Below are 22,246 nucleotides of genomic sequence, written 5' to 3' on the forward strand. Positions count from 1 at the left end.
TACTTGTTGTTTATGCCTGAAGCTTTAATACCTCTTAAATTCAATAACTTGTTTGTCTTCACTTATTATGATACTTATTCTTTAAATAAAATTAAAAATATTATGCCTGAGTCTCCAGTATCACATGGTAGGCTATAGCTTGCCTCTAATTCATATACATTTTGTAAGAGTTTGGAAGTCTGGCTCCCGTATTCCAGTGTGAAGCGGTATAATGCCTTAAGAAGCACAGGTAAGGTCTCCAGCACCCTTGGGCGCGGTCTAAGGTGCTACCTCCTACAAACCCGCTCTCCTCTCCCACAACCTAACTTCTGATCTCTGCCAGCAGGGCTTTTTGGGTGTCAAATTCTACTCTCTGGTGAAGGTCTGTTCTCTACCGGGCGTGCCTGCTTTCCCATGCATGGGTGTATGCTGTCTATCCAATCTGTGCGTTTGGTGTCATATGCGGTTCTGTGCTCTTCTGCACAGATATGCCCTCCTGGCCGAAGATCAGTGATTCCCTGGGTGTACGTCGTGATTGTAGCCCCCTTTTCTCTCCCATGCAAGGGTATCACCATCTGTCTTTTTTCGTACCCCGTTGTCACTGACAGACTCTTTCCCTCTCCACCCTCCTCCCCCAGAATGTGCAAGCCTCTAACCCCAGCCAGCACCTGCCTCTACCCCACCGAGAGCGTGTGACTCCCTTTGCTATCCCCTTTACTGATTTCGTGTGTGCATGTCTGCCTCCCACTGCTCTAGAGTCTCACCCCAGTATTTAGGTAGGTGTCTCCCATCAGCCCTCTCTAAGTAGCAGGTACCTGCTCTCTCTCCCGTTCTGTCAGCAGGGACCTCTCCTCTCTGCTCCCTCCTCTCACTTCCAGAACAGTTCTCTGGAGATCTTTGCTTAGAAACCAGCGCATAGAAACCTTACCTGTTAGTATGTTTGTGGAACTGTACACCGTTTCATTCCTGAGAGATTAACATACCACTCCTCATTTCGCTTTAGTTAGGCCAGGTGTGCAGTCAAGCGCGTTGCTAGGTGGCAGTCAATTCATGTAATTTGGCGCTGTCTCTGTATTAACAGGCCTATAATCAACTGCGGTTCGTGCAGGTAACAGCGGTGAGGCCAGGTAAGGGGAGCTTCCGAGGGACGATGCAGAGGGAAAATTAAATAAAGAATTAATTTTTCCTCTGCTCTGCATCGTCCTTCGAAATCTCCCCTTACCTGGCCCTACCGCCCCACCTCTGTTACCTGCATGGACCGCTGCTGCCTATTATATCTGGTGGGTTAGGGTTGGCAGGGAGTAATTTGGACATGTCCAGTCGCTATTCATGTTTTCTGTGTCGAGGGTCCAATGTGAGATTGAGAGTTGGTATGAGTAGGGTAATATTTTTATTTTGTAGCTATATTGGTGTGCTTGACTCACTCCAACGTCCACCTTTAATACATTGAGGCATATGTACAAGCCCCTATCGCCAGGGGAACGCCACGTTTTAAGACGTTCTGGTTGCGATAGGGGCTTTGGTTTATTTGCAAGGCAAAGTTAAGCCACCTAACGTGGCTTAACGCTGCCTTGTAAATAAGGCCTCCTTTCACGCTATGCTTAATGTGAAAGGGGAGGGCAATAGGTGTTATGATGGGTGTTCCACCGCAACACCCACTGATTCGTATGCTGCCTCCTATTTACTAGGGAGGCCTAAATAGGAGGCAGCGCCAGAATTAATACATGGGAAAACCTGGTCTTACCCTGGCGCAACGTTTTTGCAGTTTCAAGTGTGCTGCGTTGCATACATGAAAACAGCAAAAGGCCAATGACTGTTTATGTACCGGAAGGCCCTCCTTCCTGCACATAAACAATCCTTTTTTTAAAATGTCGTTTTGCAACTTCTGTGTGTGCTGCATTAGGCAGAGCACATAGAAGTTACAAAAGAGCATTTCAAGATTGTTTATGTGCAGGAAGGGCGACCTTCCTGCACTTAAACAATCTTCCCCTGCAAGCAGACACCTTTGCACTATGATGGCAGGGTTCCTGCGTTGGTGCTAGGCTAATAAGTGTAGCGCCAGTGCAGGTGGAAAATGCAGTGCTGCACCATATTCTTGTAAATATGGTGCAGCCCTGCGTTTGTGAAGTGGCTGAGGGAGGCGTTAGACCAGGCAGGCTAACACCTCTCTTACAGCCTGATTCATGAAGCCGAAATGGGCTCGCAAAGGGCCAGATTCTGAGAATCTGGCCCTTTGCGAGCTCTATTTTTGCATTTGGGATTCATCATCCCAAATGCAAAAATCGGTAATAGCGATTTCCCTATTTTGCGATAAATTACATTTAAGGAATCTCTATTTGAGATTCCTTAAATGCAATTCATCATCCATTTTAAAATTGTGAATTCGCAATTTCGGCCCGCTATTTACCGCGAGGTCAAACCTCGTGGTAAATAGCGAAAACTTAGAAAAATGCTTTTAAAAGCATTTTTCTAAGTTGCATGTTGCACACACACATGTCCTTTGGACATGTGTGTGCGCAACACCTGTTCGTATTTACTTTTAAGGGGTGCTACAGGGTGTCCTTTGGACACCCCTGGCACCCTTTAAATCGCAATCTTATTTGCGATTAGCAAATTGCTAATCGCAAATAAGGAATACTCCCCATTCATTCCTATGGGCCTTTTGGCCCATAGGAATGAATGGGGAGTTATTCCTTATTTGCGATTAGCAATTTGCTAATCGCAAATAAGGAATATGTAGGAATCGCTTTTGTTTTTGCGATTCCTACATGAATGCCATTTTGCGAGTCTGAAATAGCGATTCCTTATGATTCGCTATTTCAAACTCGCAAAACAGCACTTTGATGAATCAGGCTGCTAGTCACTTCCCTTGTACATATGCCCCATTGTTTTTTAAATTATGTGATAGGCATGTGAAAACCTGGGCTTCTCCCCACAACTTTATCTGCAGTTTAGCAAAGTTTTGGATCCTATGTGGGCATGTTGCAATCTTTTTGGAAGAAGAAATTCAATAGTTGACTTTCACCCATATGGTAGCTCTGGCTGTTCTAACCCTTTTTTCTCACCCAGGACTTTCTAGATCTTTTTAGGCGGTGGTTAGTTGGGTCTGCTCCGAGTAATGAAGTTTACCTATTCATCTGCGGTCAACTTGAAGCTAGATAACATGTGCAGTATTTTTACAGTTTTCATTGTTCCTGGGTTGTTGTTGTGAATGACATCATTTTATTGCTTTTATTTTGACAACTGTTCTTGCGGCCTTCTACAAGTTCAGTTGTGAAACTGTTTAGAATGAATCAATTAGTTCCCACCAATCTATTTTGCAGTGAGATGTGTATATTTTGCATGATTAAATCTATTGTTTGGTTGTTAATGAATCATAATGTCGCAAGTCATGGAAAGGCTTCCAGAAAAATGTATTGGAGATAGCGCCAACCACTGAAGCGCTGTCTGTGTTTGGTGTTTAGAGAAGAAAAGTTGCCTCTACACACCTGAGACGTTGTATTGTAGAGCAAGGATACAATTCAATTATAAGAGGTTGTATATTGAGAGTCTCTCTTTGGACCGTGATAGTATATGATGATTTGTTGTGTTGAAGATTGTCCAACCGGAAGTGGTAAGTTTCTCTTGTCAGTGGAGGTGATCTGAAGGAGTCTGGTTTGGGTTGGCTGCATAGTCTGAAATCAGTTTGAAAAGCCCTCAGTAAGCTTTTGGTTGCTGTAGTACGTGGTTACGAATATTTTCATTGCGTTTTTTTTAAAATATTGGTTCATCGGGTACACTTTGAAACTTTGTTCGCTTGCATCTAGGCTGTATTTAAGCGGGCACTATGGTGCACTTTGTCAAAATCTACATACGTTTTAACTATTCTCACTGGGAACTTACCTGGGGCATTGGATGGCTTTGATAGCCATATTATTCCCAAGCTAATGGACTCAGAGGCTTGTCTCCCAGGTAAAGAACTCTCCCATGGCACTATAAACCTACCCCGCAACTTGACAGGTATTCCACTACTCCAAGAGAAATGTTAATGTTAATGATATTTGTACGGCGCAACTGCTACCCGGAGATGTCCTGGCGCTAGTTATATCTCCTGTGGCCAAAGGAAGTAGTTCATTGGGCAAAGAGCCAGGTCTTTAGGCGTTTCCTGAAAAGCTAAGAGGTTTGTGATGCATCTTAGCTGGAAAGGCAGGTCGTTCCGGGCCGTGGCCGCACCGTAAGTGAAACTTCTGCCTCCCCATCAACATTTTTTAGGTCTCGGCCTAGCGTACACTGCGCAGCAGTGTCACGCAGCCAAAATTTTTTGTTTTACAGTACTGTGCTTTAACCCGCCTCTCTCTTCCATTGGCTAGCTCCATAAATGGAGGCTAGTCATTGGAAGAGAGATGTGTCAATCATTGCGGGAGCAGATTCGTGGGCATTTCTGTTTTTTTTTAAGCCCCGGCCCCTTTGTTTCGTCATTCTAAGGTGGGCGATTGTGGGCGTTTACTTTTTTTTTTTTTACACAGATGTTTTTCGTCATTGCTAACCTTGTCCCGGTCCCGCGTTGTTGTATCCTCCCCCCTGCCGCTGTCCGTCCTCCCTCCCGCTGTCCGTGTCTTTCTTCCCGCCCCCCTCACGCTGTCCGTGTCTCCGTTCCCGCCCCCTCCCGCTGTTGTAAATGTTTGTCTTGTCAGTTGGGGGGCATCCAGGACAAAGTGGAAGAGGTCCGTGACGAAGCCCCTGGGATCCGTGCCTTCTGCCTTGGATGGTTCTCCTCTGACCGGGATAGTGTTCAGATGGGATCGGTTTTCAGACTCACCTCTTTTATGAAGCTGCGTTCAGTTTGCTTCAGTTCCAGCTCGGGGCTCCGTTGTCTGTAGCTGGTCTCGCCTGGGGGCACCTCCTCGGGGATTCGTGCTGGAGGCCTGCTCGGTAACGTGAGGCCCCAGCGCTGCATCTTTCCAATGTCATCGCAATGGGGACTCCCATGGACGAGACTCCTCAGTGCTGGCGCCTGTGCCTTGCCAGGGCTTCCCAAATGGCACCCACGTTTGAGTCAGGCCGGGACTGTGTCCCAGGCTGGGAGCTGCCCGCTACCTGCAGGTCCAACGGTCGCGGGTAAGCGCAGCCACGGCGTGTTGTGCTTTGCGGGGCTGGGCCGCTTCTGTGCTGCCAGCTCTCGGCTCCTGAGCTCCGCTGCAATTAATCAGGTCTCCCTCATGCTCGTCCGGGCATGGGACCTGGGCAAGAGCTTGGTGTATTGTTTCCAAGTCCCTGGTGTATGGGGAAGCGGTAGCTGGGCAGTTTAACGTGGAATGGCGGTGAAGTTCAGTGGCAACACTGGAGAGATGGAAACGGACGCCTCACTCAGTCGCCATCTTGGCCACGCCCACAGATTGTTTTTAGTGCACTGCATCTTCCGTTTAGCAAATGTTCAGCTTTCAGTAAATAATCACATGAATGCGCTTACCAGAGTAGATTAATATTTCAATGCACCCTCTTTTAGTCTGATTTATGACCAAGGTACAATCACATCTAGAATTTCATCTTCCTCCAAGGATTACAAACTACACGTTCTGTTCATGTGATTCAAAGTATTGTCAGACCGTTTGCAGATGATAACATTTATAAAATAAGCATTTGCATGCCTTTAATATGGCCAATAGCTGACAATTCGTTTTCAACATTTTCTGTCCACTCTACACTTCTCTGTACTTACATTCTAGCCTGTGGATCTAGCCTCTCTGTGTCTGCCTTGTCATGCTAGTCCCTCTTCTGTATCTGTGATGTACGCTGTGTATGTATGTAACTCACACAATTGAGAAAGGAGGTACGGAAGCTCAATTTATTTGCTCTGGTTTTTTTTATAAGAGGAAAGGTGATGTCCTACTTCTATGTTTAGTTTTGTTATGCTTTCGTGACACTCTGTCACAGGCCCTTGTTATTGTTGATCCTGCCCACCATTGAACTTGCCTGCGTTTGCCTATGAATTGGAGTTCCATGTTATGTGCCTACTACGTTGGTGTTCTGAGGGACTGTCAGTTCCTCAGAGACACTGGCTGAGTTAGAAGTTTGAACCCTGGTGGGGCAGGTGGTGGGGCGTAGGTCGGGGGGTCGTCGGTCGTAGCACGAGCCAGGGTCATCTGAGGGATTGTAAGAGCTGGTCCATAAATCGTGTTCGGTTTTAACCCACATCTAATATTCCAGTACTTCACTGCCTTGGACGTGGGTATGTAAAGCAATATTGCACCCGTTCGCATGGCCATACGGGTGCAGATCTACAATACAGACGTGGAACATCCTTTGTTTTTGGGAGTAGTGAATTATGTACAGTAAATACACACAGCAACGAGGTCTGAGCTTTCAAGTCTCTCGGGTACAGGCGTGGGTAGGGTAACTCATCCAGTCTAGAATTTAGGGTTGCATCATCGGACTTGTGGTTCATTTTTATACCATTAAAAAAATCAGGACTACAAACACCAGAATGAAAAGAAACAAGCATTTACAATGCAATGGTCTCGGCATTACTAAAGGTAGAGCTATTGGCATTGCTCATGACATTTATTTTCAGTTATTTTTTTTAAACATAAATAAATGGTATTGTCAGTTACAATGGCAATAGCTGAGCATTAGAGAGTAGTAGAGAGTATTCGCGGACACAGAGCCACACACACACACACACACACACACACCCACACACACCCACACACACACACACAGACAGAGCCGCGCGCACACACACAGACAGAGCCGCGCACACACACACAGAGCCGCGCACACACAAACACACAGACAGAGGCGCGCACACACACACAGACAGAGCCGCGCACACACACAGAAAGAGCCACGCACACACACACAGACAGAGCCGTCTGTGTGTGTGTGTGCGTGGCTCTGTCTGTGTGTGTGTGGCTCTGTGTCCGGGAATACTCTCTACTACTATCTATTGCTCCCCTGTTGCCATTGTAAATGACAATACAATTTATTTATGTTTAAAAAAAAAAGAAAATGAAAAGAAATATCATGAGCATTGCCAATAGCTCTACCTTTATTAATGCCAAGACCATTGCATTGTAAATGCTTGTTTATACGTGGCACTGAGACCAACCAAGACCCTAATGAGCGAAGTGGCCTTTTCGGTGTGTACCAATAGAAATACTGTTTTAAGTAGTCAGGACCTGAACCATGCAGCGCCTTGAAGACCAGACACAGGGACTTAAAGCGTACTATGTTTCTTACCGGTAGCCAGTGTAATTTGTTTATTTCCTTGGTAATGGGCGCAAACCGAGGTATGCCCGAAAGCAGTTTGGCTGCTGCATTCAACACCAGGCAGAGTGCTTACTGTGGCTAGAAAAGCCACAGTGCCGATCATGCAAATCTGTGATCAAAGGCAATGTGAGGGCCATCTTCAAGGCTACCTGTGCTGGCCCTGGCAGACCCCAGTAATGTCTTTCCTCCAAACCCTATATTATGTGTGTATTCCTTTGAACTGAGGAAAAGCAGAAGACTAGGGATGGGTAAAAATGTGACGGTTCGTGAAATGCACTTGCCAGGCTCTGGGGTGGAATTTAAATGTGAGTACATATGCAGTCAGAAGTCATGTGGTGTCCCAGCAGACGATAGGTACAAGAAAACAGTGGGGCCTATTTACAAGGCTCTTGCGCCACCCGTACGCCACTTTCCCCATGTTAAAAGTAACGCAAACGTGGCACAAGAGGCTTGTAAATAAGCCCCAGTGTATCTAAGCTGCAGTTTACTATTCCTGCAACACATTTGCTCCTCAAGCCTTGTACTCACAGGTGAAAATGACACCATGTTTCCCTCCGTAGAAACCTTGCAAACTTTTTCAGAATTTACAAGGCAACGTTTGTGAATGAACTGCATTCCCGGCTACTGTGTTTTTTTACTTAAGTTAAGGTGCATTATGAAGCTCTTATCTCTTACGCCGGATGCAAAACATAATATACTGAAGTCTCATTACTTGAGATCAAAAAGAGTTTTTTTTAAATTTTCTAATTTGGGAGTTTAGCCCAAAATCTACAAACCTAGTGAAAATCATAGTAAAATCTGCCATCAGCCCCACTGTCCAAAATTGTCAGAACTTTATTTCTAGGAGAAATGTAGCAGGATGCAAAATTTTTCAGTTGCTTTTGTGGTACAAAAGGCTACCTGTAAATATTGCCTTTAAGGAGAAAACAGTTACCAGCTCCACAGCCACATAATATCAACACACCAACAAAAATATAAGGTGGCCATGTGCTTCTGCCAATTGATTGTACGCTAGTAAAACATAATTGATTTCTTCTAAGGTAAGCCTGGTGACCTGTCACTGTCAAGCCAGTTGAGAGTTTGATAAGCACGATCTGGAAGTCGAAGAGTTAACCATTTCAGAAAGTATGTAGCGGCTGAGAGCGTATATAAGGGCTGAGGGCTTTTCACTAAGGCTCAGACTTTAACAGGGCAAAAGTCCAGATTAGCAAGGGCAGATAGGCTTCCTTACAGTAAATACAAAATATTTGTTTTCTACACTATGCTGCTGTACTGACTGATCAGGTAATGTCAGTGGTGGTGGTGCTTAGTGCAGCTCATTAACAAATTATGAATATTTGAATAGTATCACTTTTGGCTTGTTTATTTCAGCTTGTAATATTTCCTTTCTGTATTGTCCAGGGTGGATTGACAAAGTATTTTTAGTTTTCCAAATTGTGTTTATATTGCTTTAAAAGCAAAAAGAGCAACTGATTGACAGAATGCAGAACAATGTCGTACATTCACCTCAGTACAGAGATTGGGGCCAAAATCCATTGCTTTTTTTGCTCCTCATGCCATTCCAGTTTGGACCCAGCAATATGCAAAGCAGTCTTGATCCCACGCCCAATGGGAACAGTCCATGGACTAGAAACAAGCACCCTGGGCAGCAGCCAGGATAGCTTGACTCCAGTGCAGTGGCAACTGGTAACATTTAAAAGTGGTGAGGCGTAAAGGTTCGGTATGACTTTTATGTAGTGAGTGACACAGTCAAGATTACAACATGGGGTCCAGGCCGTATCCTCCTCCAGAGAAAATAATTGAAAAAAAGATTTGCAAAAGGTGCATTTTAAAGCAAATTAGTTTAATGATAAAGCAAGGCTTATAAAGAAGCAGGAACGTATATTTTTGAAATATTAAACACATAAAAAAAACTGAGCTACATCTTACTGCATTAGTAAATACAACAGTTACAGGATTGTGCAAATAGTACAACACAACAACTTCAAACTTTTAAAAGTGTGTGCTTTCCCAGTCTCTTGCACTGCATGCAGCATCCACTTTGGAAGAAAATGCTCTAACCCGGCTTCGGGAAGAACCCAAAGCTGCTGATTGAAATAAGTAATATAGAAATATGTGAAAACAGATCTTTAAGTGGGATGAAAAATGTGTTGAGTCTCTAAAAGGGTACACGTTAAATACATTTCTGTGAATCCCATAGTGTGCCACCCAACCGGTATTTTGTTTTCTCTCTGCGATGTTATTCCATCCTTATATATAACACAACAACTGACCTACAAAAAACCTGCCAGTACGAGTAGCTTTGTCAAAGGTTGTTAGCTGTTTAACATAAATGTGTAACAACAAGCCTTCCCCTCTCCATACGTGGGAACTCTCAGGGCTTCTCCATGTTTGCCGTGACAGCTTGAGAACTGGGATCTGTCTCTCCAGCGGCTCGAAATACAATGTATTTGATAATGTCACCCAGATTTGTAAAGGATTTTGTCTTATAAGCATTAGGGAGAACTGTAATTGTCTAACCTTGGTTTCATTGAGCAATCGTTTTTCGGCATTTATCATTCCCCCAAAGTCATCACAATCAGTGGCTACAGCCAGTGCAAAGCCCCCAACCGGATTGACCTCTGAACCTAAGAGAGAGGGAAACATCTTACAACGCCATGACATCCCCACTGCTGCCATTCAGTATGACATACACTAAATCAAAGTACATTTGAACATACACAAGACAATCCACTCCCAAAAGATCACTCCAGCAGCCGACCATTAATTCAAGATTATATAGATCCTTAAAAATAAAAAGTGAACAATTCAAGTTGTGGCACTCAAAGTTCAAAGTTCAAAGTTTTTATTATGTTTTGGCTCTCTGCGAGGGCCACATAAAAGTACATACAACAAATTCAAAAACAAATACAAATAAAATCATAATGTTCCATATACATATGTTACTCAAAACCATGAATCGTCCATTAACGGAGCTACAACAAAAAGCTGGCACAAATCAGTCAAGTGACGTATTAATAAATAGCTAAAAATCCTTTAAAAAAATTAAAAATGTAGAAGCAGAACATTTCATTTGGAGGCCAATATAAGGATTGTACAAAGATATTTACATTAGATATACCTAATCGAAGGCAAATTGGTTTTATCCATTTAAGGCGCAAAGTGCGGAGTGCAGGGCAAATCAGCAGAACATGCATGCGATCCTGTGTACTCAAATTACAAAAATTACACATTTTAGATGATCCATACCATTTGGATAGGAGTACATTTAAAGGTAATAGATCATAGCGAAGAAGAAACCATAGTCTTCTAATGCCATGGGGTATATTCCATAAAACATTGTTTGTGGCACTCTTAAAGCTTCATAAAATACACCAATTTGAAATCAACAGTTCCCCTTTTGACAACTGTGGCCAGTCGAAGGCCAGGCAGGCTTGTTGATGAACAGCATTTCATTTCCAGCTGTACATTTTGCTCTGCCCTGGAACAGCCAAGCACTTCTCACCTTCATCGTTCCCCGATGCCTGGAAAATCTGCTGCTTGAGGTTAAACTGCACAAGTCAGGCGTATGCACCAGTACGACGCTTCGGTTTTTATGTCTCACCCAGCAACGCAGCGCACGCGCTGCTCGCCTTGGTGAGATCCTTTGTCGTCGGTTTCGTGGCCGAAGGGGGACAGGAGATGAGCATGTGTACGGACAGGGGATGTGCACGCGTAGGGGTCATGTGTACGCTTGCACATCTCCTGTCCCGTACGGGTCATGTGTATGCTTGCACATCTCCTGTCCCTCCCGGTCTCCTGCTCTCTGTGCCTACTCGGACAAGAGATGTGCACGCGGAGAAAGCTTGTTACTTTTCAGTATCAGGTCACTCTAACTGTCATTGTTAATAGCTGATAGCGTTGGCTGCCCTCTCAAGGCTCGTGAGCAGCGCCCCTTCCATTGCGGCTTGGCTGATGCAGGCGTGAGGATAGACTGCCTGTTGTCTCGAGCCGTGCAGTTGACGTGACATGCTGGCTCCTCACTGCAGAGCAACACTTGTATTTGTCGTGAGCACTCTGACTCCGCCCCTCAAAACCTCCACTACAACCAAACTGTCATCTATTGCGCAGCTCGCGCATTCAGTTGCTTCTGGTGTCCTGGCCTGACACTCCAGGTTTCACCAGTTGTGCAGCGGGCTCCCCTCCGAGTGATCAGCATGCTTGGGTGTGTGTTCGACAGCTGATCGCCGCCCCTCTCCCTGTCACTGTACAAACGCACCCACGTCCTCCCATCAGCTGGGATGGCAGTGCCCGCACAGAAACGCCCTGTCTGCAGGTTCGGCAGTGTTCCCAGCCCCGGCTCACTCTAATTTTAGGGGTGGGACTGTGCCTGTAACCACCTGCCTTCCTTGCCCAAGCTGATGAGGCAAAGAGCCTGTATTTCTGCCAGGGAATCCTAGCAGCCTTGTTTCCCTATGAGAAGATGAGGCTTCAACGTCTCAGTCCATAACTCTGGGACTGGGAAAGATACCACCTGGACGTGAACGTTGGAGAGCACCGTGCACGTTGGAGAGCACCGGGCACTTGTGGCCGTGTCAGTTACACCTTCAGGCTGGAGTGTTAACTGCCTGGTACTGTCAAGCTTTGAGTGCCAGTCCTTGGTATTTTTAAGACCTAGCACTGAGACTTGTCTGCCGGACTTGACTCAAGGGAGTACATGCTTTTCCCAGTGAGACTCTGGAACACTTTAGGAGTCGCGCCCCCTTTCCTGAATAGGAATGTGATTGTCCTGGTTTTTTTTTTGTAGAGCAGGCGTGCTGAACTCACATTTGAAGGTGCTCTCATATATGATAAGGTATAGGTCTCGCATTTGCTAGAGTTTAAGCTATTGCATTGACAATAGCTTAAACTCTTGTTAATGCGAGACCTATTGCATTGCAAATGCTTGTTTGTTAATGTTAATAAAGCTGTTTTGTTAGTACTTGTCCATGTATACTTTGAACAGCAAATATAAATTGAAATAACTTTTACTTGTGTTCTAGGGCTGCCTGAATAATCTATGGCTGATAATAAAAGGGAACATGCTTCCTTATTTATAGACAAGCAATTTGCAGTCCGTTTAAAAGAACACATGGCTGGCTGGCATTTTGCGAGCCTGCCTGTGTAGTTTTAAATGAAACTTTGTCTCCTTTCTGGGAGGCGCTAACCCTCCGAGGAGGGGGTTAATTCATAAAGCTGAAATCAGACTCTCCAGGATTTCGCGATTTGCAAAAAAATCGCGAAATCAGCATGTGGTCGTGCTACCCTTATCAGTTTGTCTACCCCCTCTCCAAGGATTCAATCCCAGACTGAGTTCAGGTTCTTTGTAGTCTTTATTGTAATATGGGGCTTAGGTTTTAACCAGTCTTAAGTCCCAGACAGTTTCTATGTTCAAACCAACAAAAAAAACAATTATGCTGTATTCAGAGGCCTTTCACTGGGAACATCCTGGGATCTATTCTTCCCTCCGTTCTCTTCCATCCAGTGTATGTATACCCAAAAGAAAGTAGAAAGAAAAAACAAAACTCAGACTATTTGTCTTCTGGTACACATGGAATGGGGGGGGGGGGGGTTGTGCACCTTTACCAAGTCCCTATGTGCTGTGCCTAGTGTTGGGATGCTTAGGTGCCCTCAGTGCCCTGTTACTCGTGCCCACAGCCCCCGTATTAACCCATAACATGCAGGTTGCACTTGCTTACTACCACGACTCCCCTGGGACGTAGTGTAGGGAGACCCCGCCTCCTCAAAGTAGGGGAGTATCGTGGTCCCGGTCACAGTGCTCTAAGAGCAGTTTCCTTCGGTGGGGTTGGCTCCGCTGTCACGTCCCTCTGGCGCTGGCTCCTCGGTGGCAACGGGCTCCCCGTCCTCTTCTCCAGGTCCGGGTAGAAGTCCTCTAGGCTCCTCTGGTTCCTGACGATCCGCGTCTTCTTTCCTGTCTCGCGACTCCTTCGCTGGAACGCCGTTTTCCGACACCCCACGCCTTTTCTGCCTCTCTGCGGCTGTTGTTGGAACACTGGACCACCAATGCTACTTCCGGAATCCTCCTCCCTGGCGGCCATATTCGGTTGGTCGGAGTCCTCGTCAGGTGAGGATTCGAAACCCTCACACAGCAGTCTTGTAAAAAGACCGCAATTTTTACAAAATTGCCCGCAAATTTTGGAAAATGCGTTTTTTTCCGGCAAACCACAGAGGATAGAATCACTGGCGCCTCAGAAACTGCAGGGCCCGCAGAACCACTCACAGGGAGGTGGGAAGATGAACTCAAGCGCAATATCAGGATATTTGAAATCAGTAGTACACACTCCACCGAAACCATTTTCATTCATTACTTGTATGTGCTCTTGGTATGGTTTCACTTCATCTCAAAGGAGGGCCCGGGCTACGGGCCAACTTTAGATGCTTCCTGTTTGCAGTTGGCGCTGTTCCAATTTTTCACGAAGCATAATTTGCATTTGGGCTCAGTCACTCTAAGCAGCGGGGCTTCTGCAAATGTCGACAGAAATCATCACAGACATTAAACAAGTGTTTTTTTAGCCCTTTGCAAACATGGAGTTTTTCGTCACAGCTTCTCACATTAACTAGAAGAGAGCTCCAGATGGTGGGAGCTGCATCAGTGAAGGATTATTTGGCCGATTTGCAGGAAATTAATTTCCTACGACCTTTTGTCCTTCTCTTCCCAAGGACATTGCTTATAATTGCTAGGCTACGCTCGTGGATGATCATTATCCAAACTCGTGGGTGAACCCATGCCATCCATGCAGCATCTATGTGCTTTTTCTCTACCTGGGGACAGACAATCAGGAATGTTGGTTAAGGGACCATTGGCAAGCACCACAAATCAATTGCTTTTAAGGTGTCAAAATGAGGCTGCAACAATATGTACTGTTTCATGGTCTGAATGTTGTGACTTTGGCCAATTTCTGGATGATTTTGTTCTTTACCATTATGTGCTCTTCGTATGGCTTCACTTCATCTCAAAGGGGGGCCCGGGCTCCGTGTCAACTTTAAATGTTTCCTGATTGCAGTTGGTGCTGTTCCCATTTTTTCACGAAGTATAATTTGCATTTGGGCTCAGTCACCTGAAACAGCCCCTCCCACATCACCATGGCTTCTGCGAATATCAGCAGAAACCATCACAGACCTCATTTCCTAAATGAAATGTCCTGGAGAGGCAGTTTACCTTTGGTTTAGCAGAGGAGACTTACTGCCTCCTCGCTGAACCTGAATGAATTAACCCCCTCCGGGGACGGTAAACATAGTAAAAGCATGGGCACTTCGTGCCCCGTCGATTTCCCCTCCCTCCCCCCACGACTTGCGACAGGGAACAAAAGTGAAATTAGAGTGGAGTGCGCAGCCCCCCTAGGATGGTGTTGCGCCCCCTAGGGGGGGCGCGCCCCACAGTTTGAAGAACTCTGGTCTACAGTGTCTAAAGATGTAAGAATCGTATTGAGCAACTAGGTAGATGATCAGGCATTTGGCATTGCACACTATTTATATATATAGAGTGGGGACTCTTTCGATTTCCATACATGCGCTCAGAGGGTGGGATCATTAGATGAGGTGCGCAGTCTATACATCCAATCACGTATGGACAATTAGGTACATCATAGAGTATTTATTGTTGCCAACATTGCAGTTAGAAAAGTCCTAAATCCTGCATAAAGCATTCTGACATATCCCTCCTGCAGCTGCAACTGTCTGTCAGTAGCTTCCAGATGCTAAAATATATAAGCTACACATAACCTGAATGAGGGTAAGCAATTGCTCCACTGCATGGAGTAGGCCTGCATTGTACAAGGTCCAATTCATTAATTGAAATAAAAATTACTTCTTCACTAAACCAATACCAAGCATAAACCTCATCTATTTGGTCAACTATTCACCATCTGACTGAAAATCCTTTCTCATCTCCTCCTCCTGCTCTGTTGGGCTCCACTATTCTGCATCCCTCTCACTACAGTGTAGAGTGCCGCGATTGTGAAGTTTGCAATGGATTTTGGGCCACCTTTTTTTCTGTTGTTTGTGTTTTGGTTGCCTCCTGCTTAGATGTTGCTAATTCCCGATATTTAGGTATTGTGGGAAACGTCATTTTAATCATGTTCTGATAGTATTTAAGGTTAAAATTCCCCGACATTAACTTATGCTGCCGAAGTTTTGGATAGGAATTACTGGCTCTCTTTTGATAAGGCTGAAGGCCTGTTTTTCCGTCAAATTTGTAATTTAAATTCATTGGCTGCCCCACATGTTCTTCATTTGGAATTCCATTTAGTTTCTTCTTATACTTCTTCTTTGGCAGCGGTCCTGAGGTGGGGGAACTCCCTCCGTTGGGGGGATGAGGGCACTCTAAGGGCCGCCTTGAAGTTGGAAATTTTTGTAAAATTAAAAGATAAATCAGCCTTTTTTTGATCATTCGCCTATGCAAACCATTTATTTGGGCTCAATATAAATTGTGATTTACCCATGCCACAGCTTGCATTGAAGTCATTTTTAAAGAAGTCAGTAAGCACGATTAGTACAGCAAGAGATATATCTTTAAATCACCTTAAAGTCTGCAACAAGGCAATCTGTGCGAGTGTGATGGGGAGCAGACCACAGCCCTATCTCTTATGGAATGTCCCACATGGAATCAGAAGGCTAATACTTCTTTTAAGAACTAACCTCTTGCCCCTGAGAGACGTAACTGGTATTTGGGAAAAAACTCCTAGAGAGGAGAGAATTTGTGGACTGTGTTGTATCCAAATACAGGATCTCAATCAGGTGCTTTTTGTGTGTCCAGAACTTCTAAGGGCAAGGCAAATGTTTTTGAGACCCTCTTTTATCAAATTTAATATTCGTTCTGCTGAGGAAGCCCGATCGTTTGTGTTGTCCCCTCAAATGAAATGATCTGCCATAGAATATTTCAATTTTTTAAAACATTCCTGGTTCTTTATTAGATTTTCTGGATTTAGTTTAGTTGGTATGTATAATGTTATGCTGATTGCTTAAGGCAGAATTTTTTATTTGTTATAAAGCATGTTTCTTTTGTTGTATTGGTGTATTTTTGTGGACCTCCGTTGGAGTTCCGGAACAAATAAATTAATTGAATTGAATTGAATTGTATTGCACACTATTTATATATATAGAGTGGGGACTCTTTCAATTTCGATACATGTGCTCAGAGGGTGAGATCATTAGATCAGGTGCGCAGTCTATACATCCAATCACGTATGGAAAATTAGGTACATCATAGAGTATTTATTTTTGCCAACATTGCAGTTAGAAAAGTCTTAAATCCTGCATAAAGCATTCTGAGATATCCCTCCTGCAGCTGCAACTGTCTGTCAGTAGCTTCCAGATGCTAAAATATATAAGCTACACATAACCTGAATGAGAGTAAGGAATTGTTCCACTGCATGGAGTAGGCCTGCATTGTACAAGGTCCAATTCATTAATTAAAATAAAAATTACTTCCTCACTAAACGAATACCAAGCATAAACCTCATCTATTTGGTCAACTATTCACCATCCAACTGAAAATCCTCTCTCATCTCCTCCTCCTGCTCTGTTGGGCTCCTCTATTCTGCATCCCTCTCACTACAGTGTAGAGTGCCGCGATTGTGAAGGTTGCAATGGATTTTGGGCCACCTTTTCTTCTGTTGTTTGTGTTTTGGTTGCCTCCTGCTTAGATGTTGCTAATTCCCGATATTTAGGTATCAAACGTTCCTTAATTTGCTGATTACAAACTGTTCAGAATCTATAGTTTGATTAACTATGGTTGATCGTCATCTTTTCAGTCCTCAACCCTTTCTAAAAACTTCACACTGGCAACGTATAAATTATCACATCTACTTAAACGCTTTGTGTCTGGATCACAAAACTGTTTACAGCTCACTGCCTTTTTTTTAGCAAACGACTTTAAGGTACGTTATATCACATCACCTCATCAAGTTACATTTCAAATCTTTTTTTTTGTGCGGCCATGTGTGTGACATTTTACAAATACACTACTGAATGTGAACAACTCAAAAATAAGTTTGGGTTGCACATGATTTTGTAAGTTTCACAGTCAATGTGGTTTCAAACTGTGGCCAATGGATCAACTGGCTTTTATGTATAAAGTTTCACACTTTGAAGTTCAAGCAATAAACTTACTTTTTTAAATGGTCTCAAAGCGGGAGGACATTTTAGCAAAACATGTCCACTTGGTGGGGGCTTTGGCATTGCTTGGCATCATTGGTGAGCAGGATGCAGTGAGATCTGCCATTGTTCTCTTTGTCAGTGTAGTGCTGTTGGCAGTGGGAAATCTTCTGGTCCCAGTGGAAGACCAGCACAAGCAATCTTCATCTTGTCAGCTGCTACATGTTCTGTTGCTATTTTATTTTATGAATGGTTGTATTTCCCTTTTTCGGTCACTAGAATGACCAACTACTGCTGAAGCAATCTGGAGATTGAGTGCATACTGCCTGGTTTGTGTATTTTTTGTGCTGAGTCAGGATAACAGTGTATTGCCATGTCTTGTGTGCCGTGATGCTGGAGTATTCTTGGTTGGGAAGGCGAATGACACCCATGAGCATGTATTGGTCCTGCTGTGTGGTGTGCTTATTCAGTTATTACGATTCCACTTTGCTTTGTTGTAGGACCATTCTGTTTCTGTGGTGTGTCTTGACCAGCTCCAAGTATTTTCATATTTCCAGTGTGTCTTTTATATCTTGGTTGCTGAGCCGTATTACTCTCAGCTTTGATTTCATGTTACATGAGGGTGATGGTTGTCCATTACTCAATTGTTTAATTGAGGTTGTGTCCTTTGGGGAGCCTTACATTGCCATCTGCATGGTTTGGGAATTGTGTTGTTTGCTAGAGGATGCTGGAGGCCCTTTCCAGTGTGTTACAGTACATCCTTACAGGGTTTATAGTTTTAGTGTGCTGGGTTTTGCTGTTGAAGGGATTTGGGGTGTTGCCTCTCTTAGGTGATGTTGCTAGAGTGTTCTACAGCCAAGTCATACACTTTCACCATTTGGTTTCTTATTCCATTAGCGCATACTTTCCCCTGGAGGTTCTTTTGGGCTGTATTTTGGAGAGCATACCATCTGATAAGTACATGGTGTATTGTGCTATATTGTGTCTGTGAGTGTGACAGATTGCCTGTGTTCTCTTAGGGAACCATGGGTGTTTAGAATGTGGAATTTATTGTAAAAGGGACAATATGCTACAGCCAGTAGAAATGGAGGAAAGGTAAGTAACACACACAGGAACCAATGAGAAGCCAGGAAAGAGAGGAGGGATGTAAGTCCCTTTTAAATTTGTAATAAAAACAATAGATTTCTCAATCCCAGTGCAAGCTGTCAGATTATTTTAGACTTTTGCTTTAGGAGAACTATGTTTTGGTGATGTGTTGATTGAGGATTTGATTTTTTCGTCTAGGTTTCTCTGTCTAGTGCATTCTGATTAGAAAAGTGATCACTGTGGGAAATATCTGAGGCAGTTGCTGTTGAAGACTGCAATATGGTTCTTAATCTCCTATTGCATTCGTTTCATGAGTGTGTTTGTTGTATGTTATCCCAGTGAGGTCGTTTGAACTGTGATCAATAGTGTTTCATTGTTTCTGAGCTACTGATATTGTGTTGTTACTGCTTCTTGTTTGTTATGTTGTGACGATGGTGTGGTGTTCTTCGGTGTTGAGTTTGTGGATCTCAGTACATTGGCACATGAGGCATTCCAATAGATTCGTAATGCTGTTGCAGTAAAGCACATTGCTGTCTGAATGGTTGTATTCTAGGTTATGTAAATGTTTGCCACTGAGATGCCATTGGCTGCATCTAGCTAAGTGATTGTAGAGAAAGTTGATTTTGTTCTTTTTGTTTCAATGGGTTTTGAGGTATAGGGTCTTATTGAGCTGTCGATGCATTTGGCAATCTTATTTTTGTTATTGTGTTAGCTGGCTGAGAGTGTGGCGTGCATGTTTGTTGTGTGATATATTGTTGTGATAATGTTGTGGTCTGTTGGTTTGTTTGCTACTGTTTTTTGTGCTGCATTATTGCAATAAGCTTTTGTTGTGTTGTCTACAGTAGGGGTGTTGCATTCTGTTTTGAGTGTTTGTTGTGAGTTGCCCGGTGAAATGCGATATTATGTCACTTTGTGTATTTAATGTACTGTGTTCTGTTTGCTTTAAATATGTCAACAAATGTTGCTACATTTCCAGCCAAAAGCAGCCCATTCCTCTAAAGTGCCAGTGACATGCAATCATTTATCACTGCCTAAGCTGTTAAAAAAGCGTTACTCTCCCTCTTTAACTGTTTAAGACACAACTCAGCCGTCAGTGTGGCAGAGACAAAGCACTCACAGTACTATTTTTATACTATATGTCCCTCTATAAAATAGTAAATTGGTTCATGAATATGTTATCTCCTTAGACGAAAGGAAGTTGGAAAAAGATCCTGGACCTAAGGCTTTATCTCCTGTTAATGAAGAAGAAAAGGAAGAACATATAGCAAACCAAATCCCACTTTCTCCTTTTGGTGTAAGACCAAGAACTGGAAATCATGAAGAGAGGTGAGAAACACATAACCTATTTCAAGGTATTTTCATTGCTACCATTTTATCTCTTCTAGAGTATCTGGGTCTCCTTGGTGTCACTTCGAGAGCAGCTGTTAAGGCTCAGGTTAAAAACAAACGTTGGTAATGCATCGTGTTCACCGGTGTAATAAATAAAGAGCTGTTTTCATCAATCTTCGTCCAGGAGAAGGAAACAACTCCCCGACAGATAACAGAGCTGCTGACTCGAGAGCTGGGGATCCCGGTTCGAGTCTCTGTGGCTCCACGCAACATTCAGATATTCATTCATTGCTAATCACTTAATCTTTCCGGGTGATAAATTGTTATATAATTATGTTGCAAGTGAAAAAAGGCAAAACATTATGAAAATATAGTTTCACCAAAGCAGATGTTAACAGTATTTTGTTGACGGGAAACTGATAAGAGAGGCAGACGAGGAACACGCATTGGTAAACCAGGAAAATATGCTACAGCCAATAGAAATGGAGGAAAGGTAAGTAAAACACACAGGAACCAATGAAAAGCCAGGAAAGAGAGGAGGAATGTAAGTCTCTTTTAAGTTTGTATTAAAAACAATAGATTTCTCAAGCCCAGTGCCTGCGCCATAGCAGTGGCGGTGCGTCCATTGGGGGCGTTGGGGCGTTGCCCCCCCCGCACGTACCCGCAGCTCCCTCGGCATCTCTCTGAACTGAAGTAAACTGTTTACTTAAGTTCAAATACGCGAGGGACAATGCCTGTCAGTTAGCATGATGCAGGACCGCCCAGCCTCTTCAGAGTCTGAAGGGGGTGGGCGGTCCTGTGTCATGTTGACTGACAGGCATTGTCAGGGGCAGACTGCAGCACAGGTGCGCATGAATGGGGACGGAGGCACATTTTTCATCCTTGCCCACGCATGCGCACTTGTGCCTGCTCGCATGCCCATAGGAGAGCGAAACCTCGCTCTCCTAATGGGCAGGCGGGCAGAAAGCAAACATGCCCTGTGTCAATCCTGGTGCTGCTCCTGCGCCAGGATTGGCTGAGGACGGAGGGCAGGGTTTCCGGTTTCCGCTCCAGTGAAGGCGCCAAGGGCCTAGAAGATGCGGAGCTGACCGGCGGTCAGGTAAGTTTTCTTCCTTTTTATTCCCCGGTAAAGTGTGTATTGAGTCTGCGCCTCTCCCTCCCTGTTTCAATTCCTTCTACAACACTCTGCCTGCTGCTGTTCCGTGAACTGAAGCGAGGTGGGTTTTTTAACAGGAACCCGAGCAGATGTCCCGCGAGTTAATGTGCAGAGGGGTTCATAAGCCTATGTTTGCCGTCATCATTATTTATTCAACATTAAAGGCTTGCTTCATCAAGCGGATGCCCGAGTTTTATTTCCTGTTTGAGACCTGGTTGGCAGCTGTGCAAATGCTTTATCGTGACGTCAAATTTACAAAACCTGATCTTGAGTTTATTTTCGGTTGTTTGTTTCATTGACCCCGTCGAGGTATGTTATGCTCTCCGAGCGACATCGATGTGCCTGTCCTAGTCTTACAGAGCTGGCTTAAATAAACCAGACGTGAGGATTTAAACGGCCCCGTGAGGTATATAACGTTTTTTGTCGATAGGGAATGCAGCAGGTCAGAGAACCGGCTCAGAGGACAGCTTGTTGTTGGCTATGTCAAAGGCTGCTGGAATGGATGTTCAGGTGAAAGGGCCTCCAAGTGGCATGAAGGTCAAAGGGAGGTCAGCTGTCGGAATGTGGAAACACTGGTGTGTGAGGCAGAGCCAGTACTCGTTTGTCATGGAGACAAAAGTGTACGAGTTTTCCACTTTCTCCTTGAAGGAAAATGTCCCATAACTAGTGTGCCAGCGAAAGAGGGAGCTAGGGTTAATGCCGCATTCAAGCCTCTCCGATCGGAGTTTTCAGCTGTTGAAAAGTGGGTCAAAGGAGGGATGTCTGTGTGGTGTGTAACTGACTCATCTCCAACCCCGCCGGCCTCTCGGAATCATCAGGAATTCTTGCAGGTATGCTGTTCGTTCGTAGTATGGGGTAAGCTACCAGCACGCACCGGTCGAAGAAGAGTGCAGGGAAGTGCTTGCTCACGCTGCCTGGCCTGGCATCCTGTCAGTTTTTAGTCATCTTGGGATCAAACGAGCATGTATTTGTCGTGGGCGGGGTGAGTTGTACATCTGTTACCTGAAGTACATTTTATTTTGTGGCATCAGTGTGTATTGTAATGACGTATCTAAGGTGATTAATTAGATGCATTTTATATTGACTTTAAGTTGAGAAAATACAGGAAAGATTGTGATGTGAATAGCTGAAGGAACCAGAGTACCTCAGAGTTTCACTAGAAAACAACTTCAAAATACTAACCTTGATGTCTGATGTGGTGTGAAAAACTGCAAGTACCAGAATGCCTCTCTGGGGGTCTCACTGAAGAAAGTGTTTCAGAATGCGCAGAGAGTTGAAGGGAGTAACGTGGTGATTGTTGGAAGGTTTAATATG

The 22,246-nt window shown here is 44.3% G+C and overlaps 1 protein-coding gene across 3 annotated transcripts in view; it reads left to right on the plus strand.

Moving 5' to 3' along the window:
• Window positions 1-22,246, plus strand: part of LOC147708002 (uncharacterized) — a 507,148-nt gene that overhangs the window by 255,688 nt on the left and 229,214 nt on the right. For all 3 annotated transcript variants that reach the window (XM_086926813.1, XM_086926814.1, XM_086926815.1), the window contains exon 6: window positions 19,635-19,773. In XM_086926813.1, coding sequence (XP_086782939.1) covers window positions 19,635-19,773 — 139 coding nt within the window. The remainder of the gene's footprint in view (window positions 1-19,634; window positions 19,774-22,246) is intronic.

This window comes from Lissotriton vulgaris, chromosome 6 (genome assembly GCF_964263255.1).
Source record: "Lissotriton vulgaris chromosome 6, aLisVul1.2, whole genome shotgun sequence".
NCBI lineage: Eukaryota > Metazoa > Chordata > Amphibia > Caudata > Salamandridae > Lissotriton > Lissotriton vulgaris.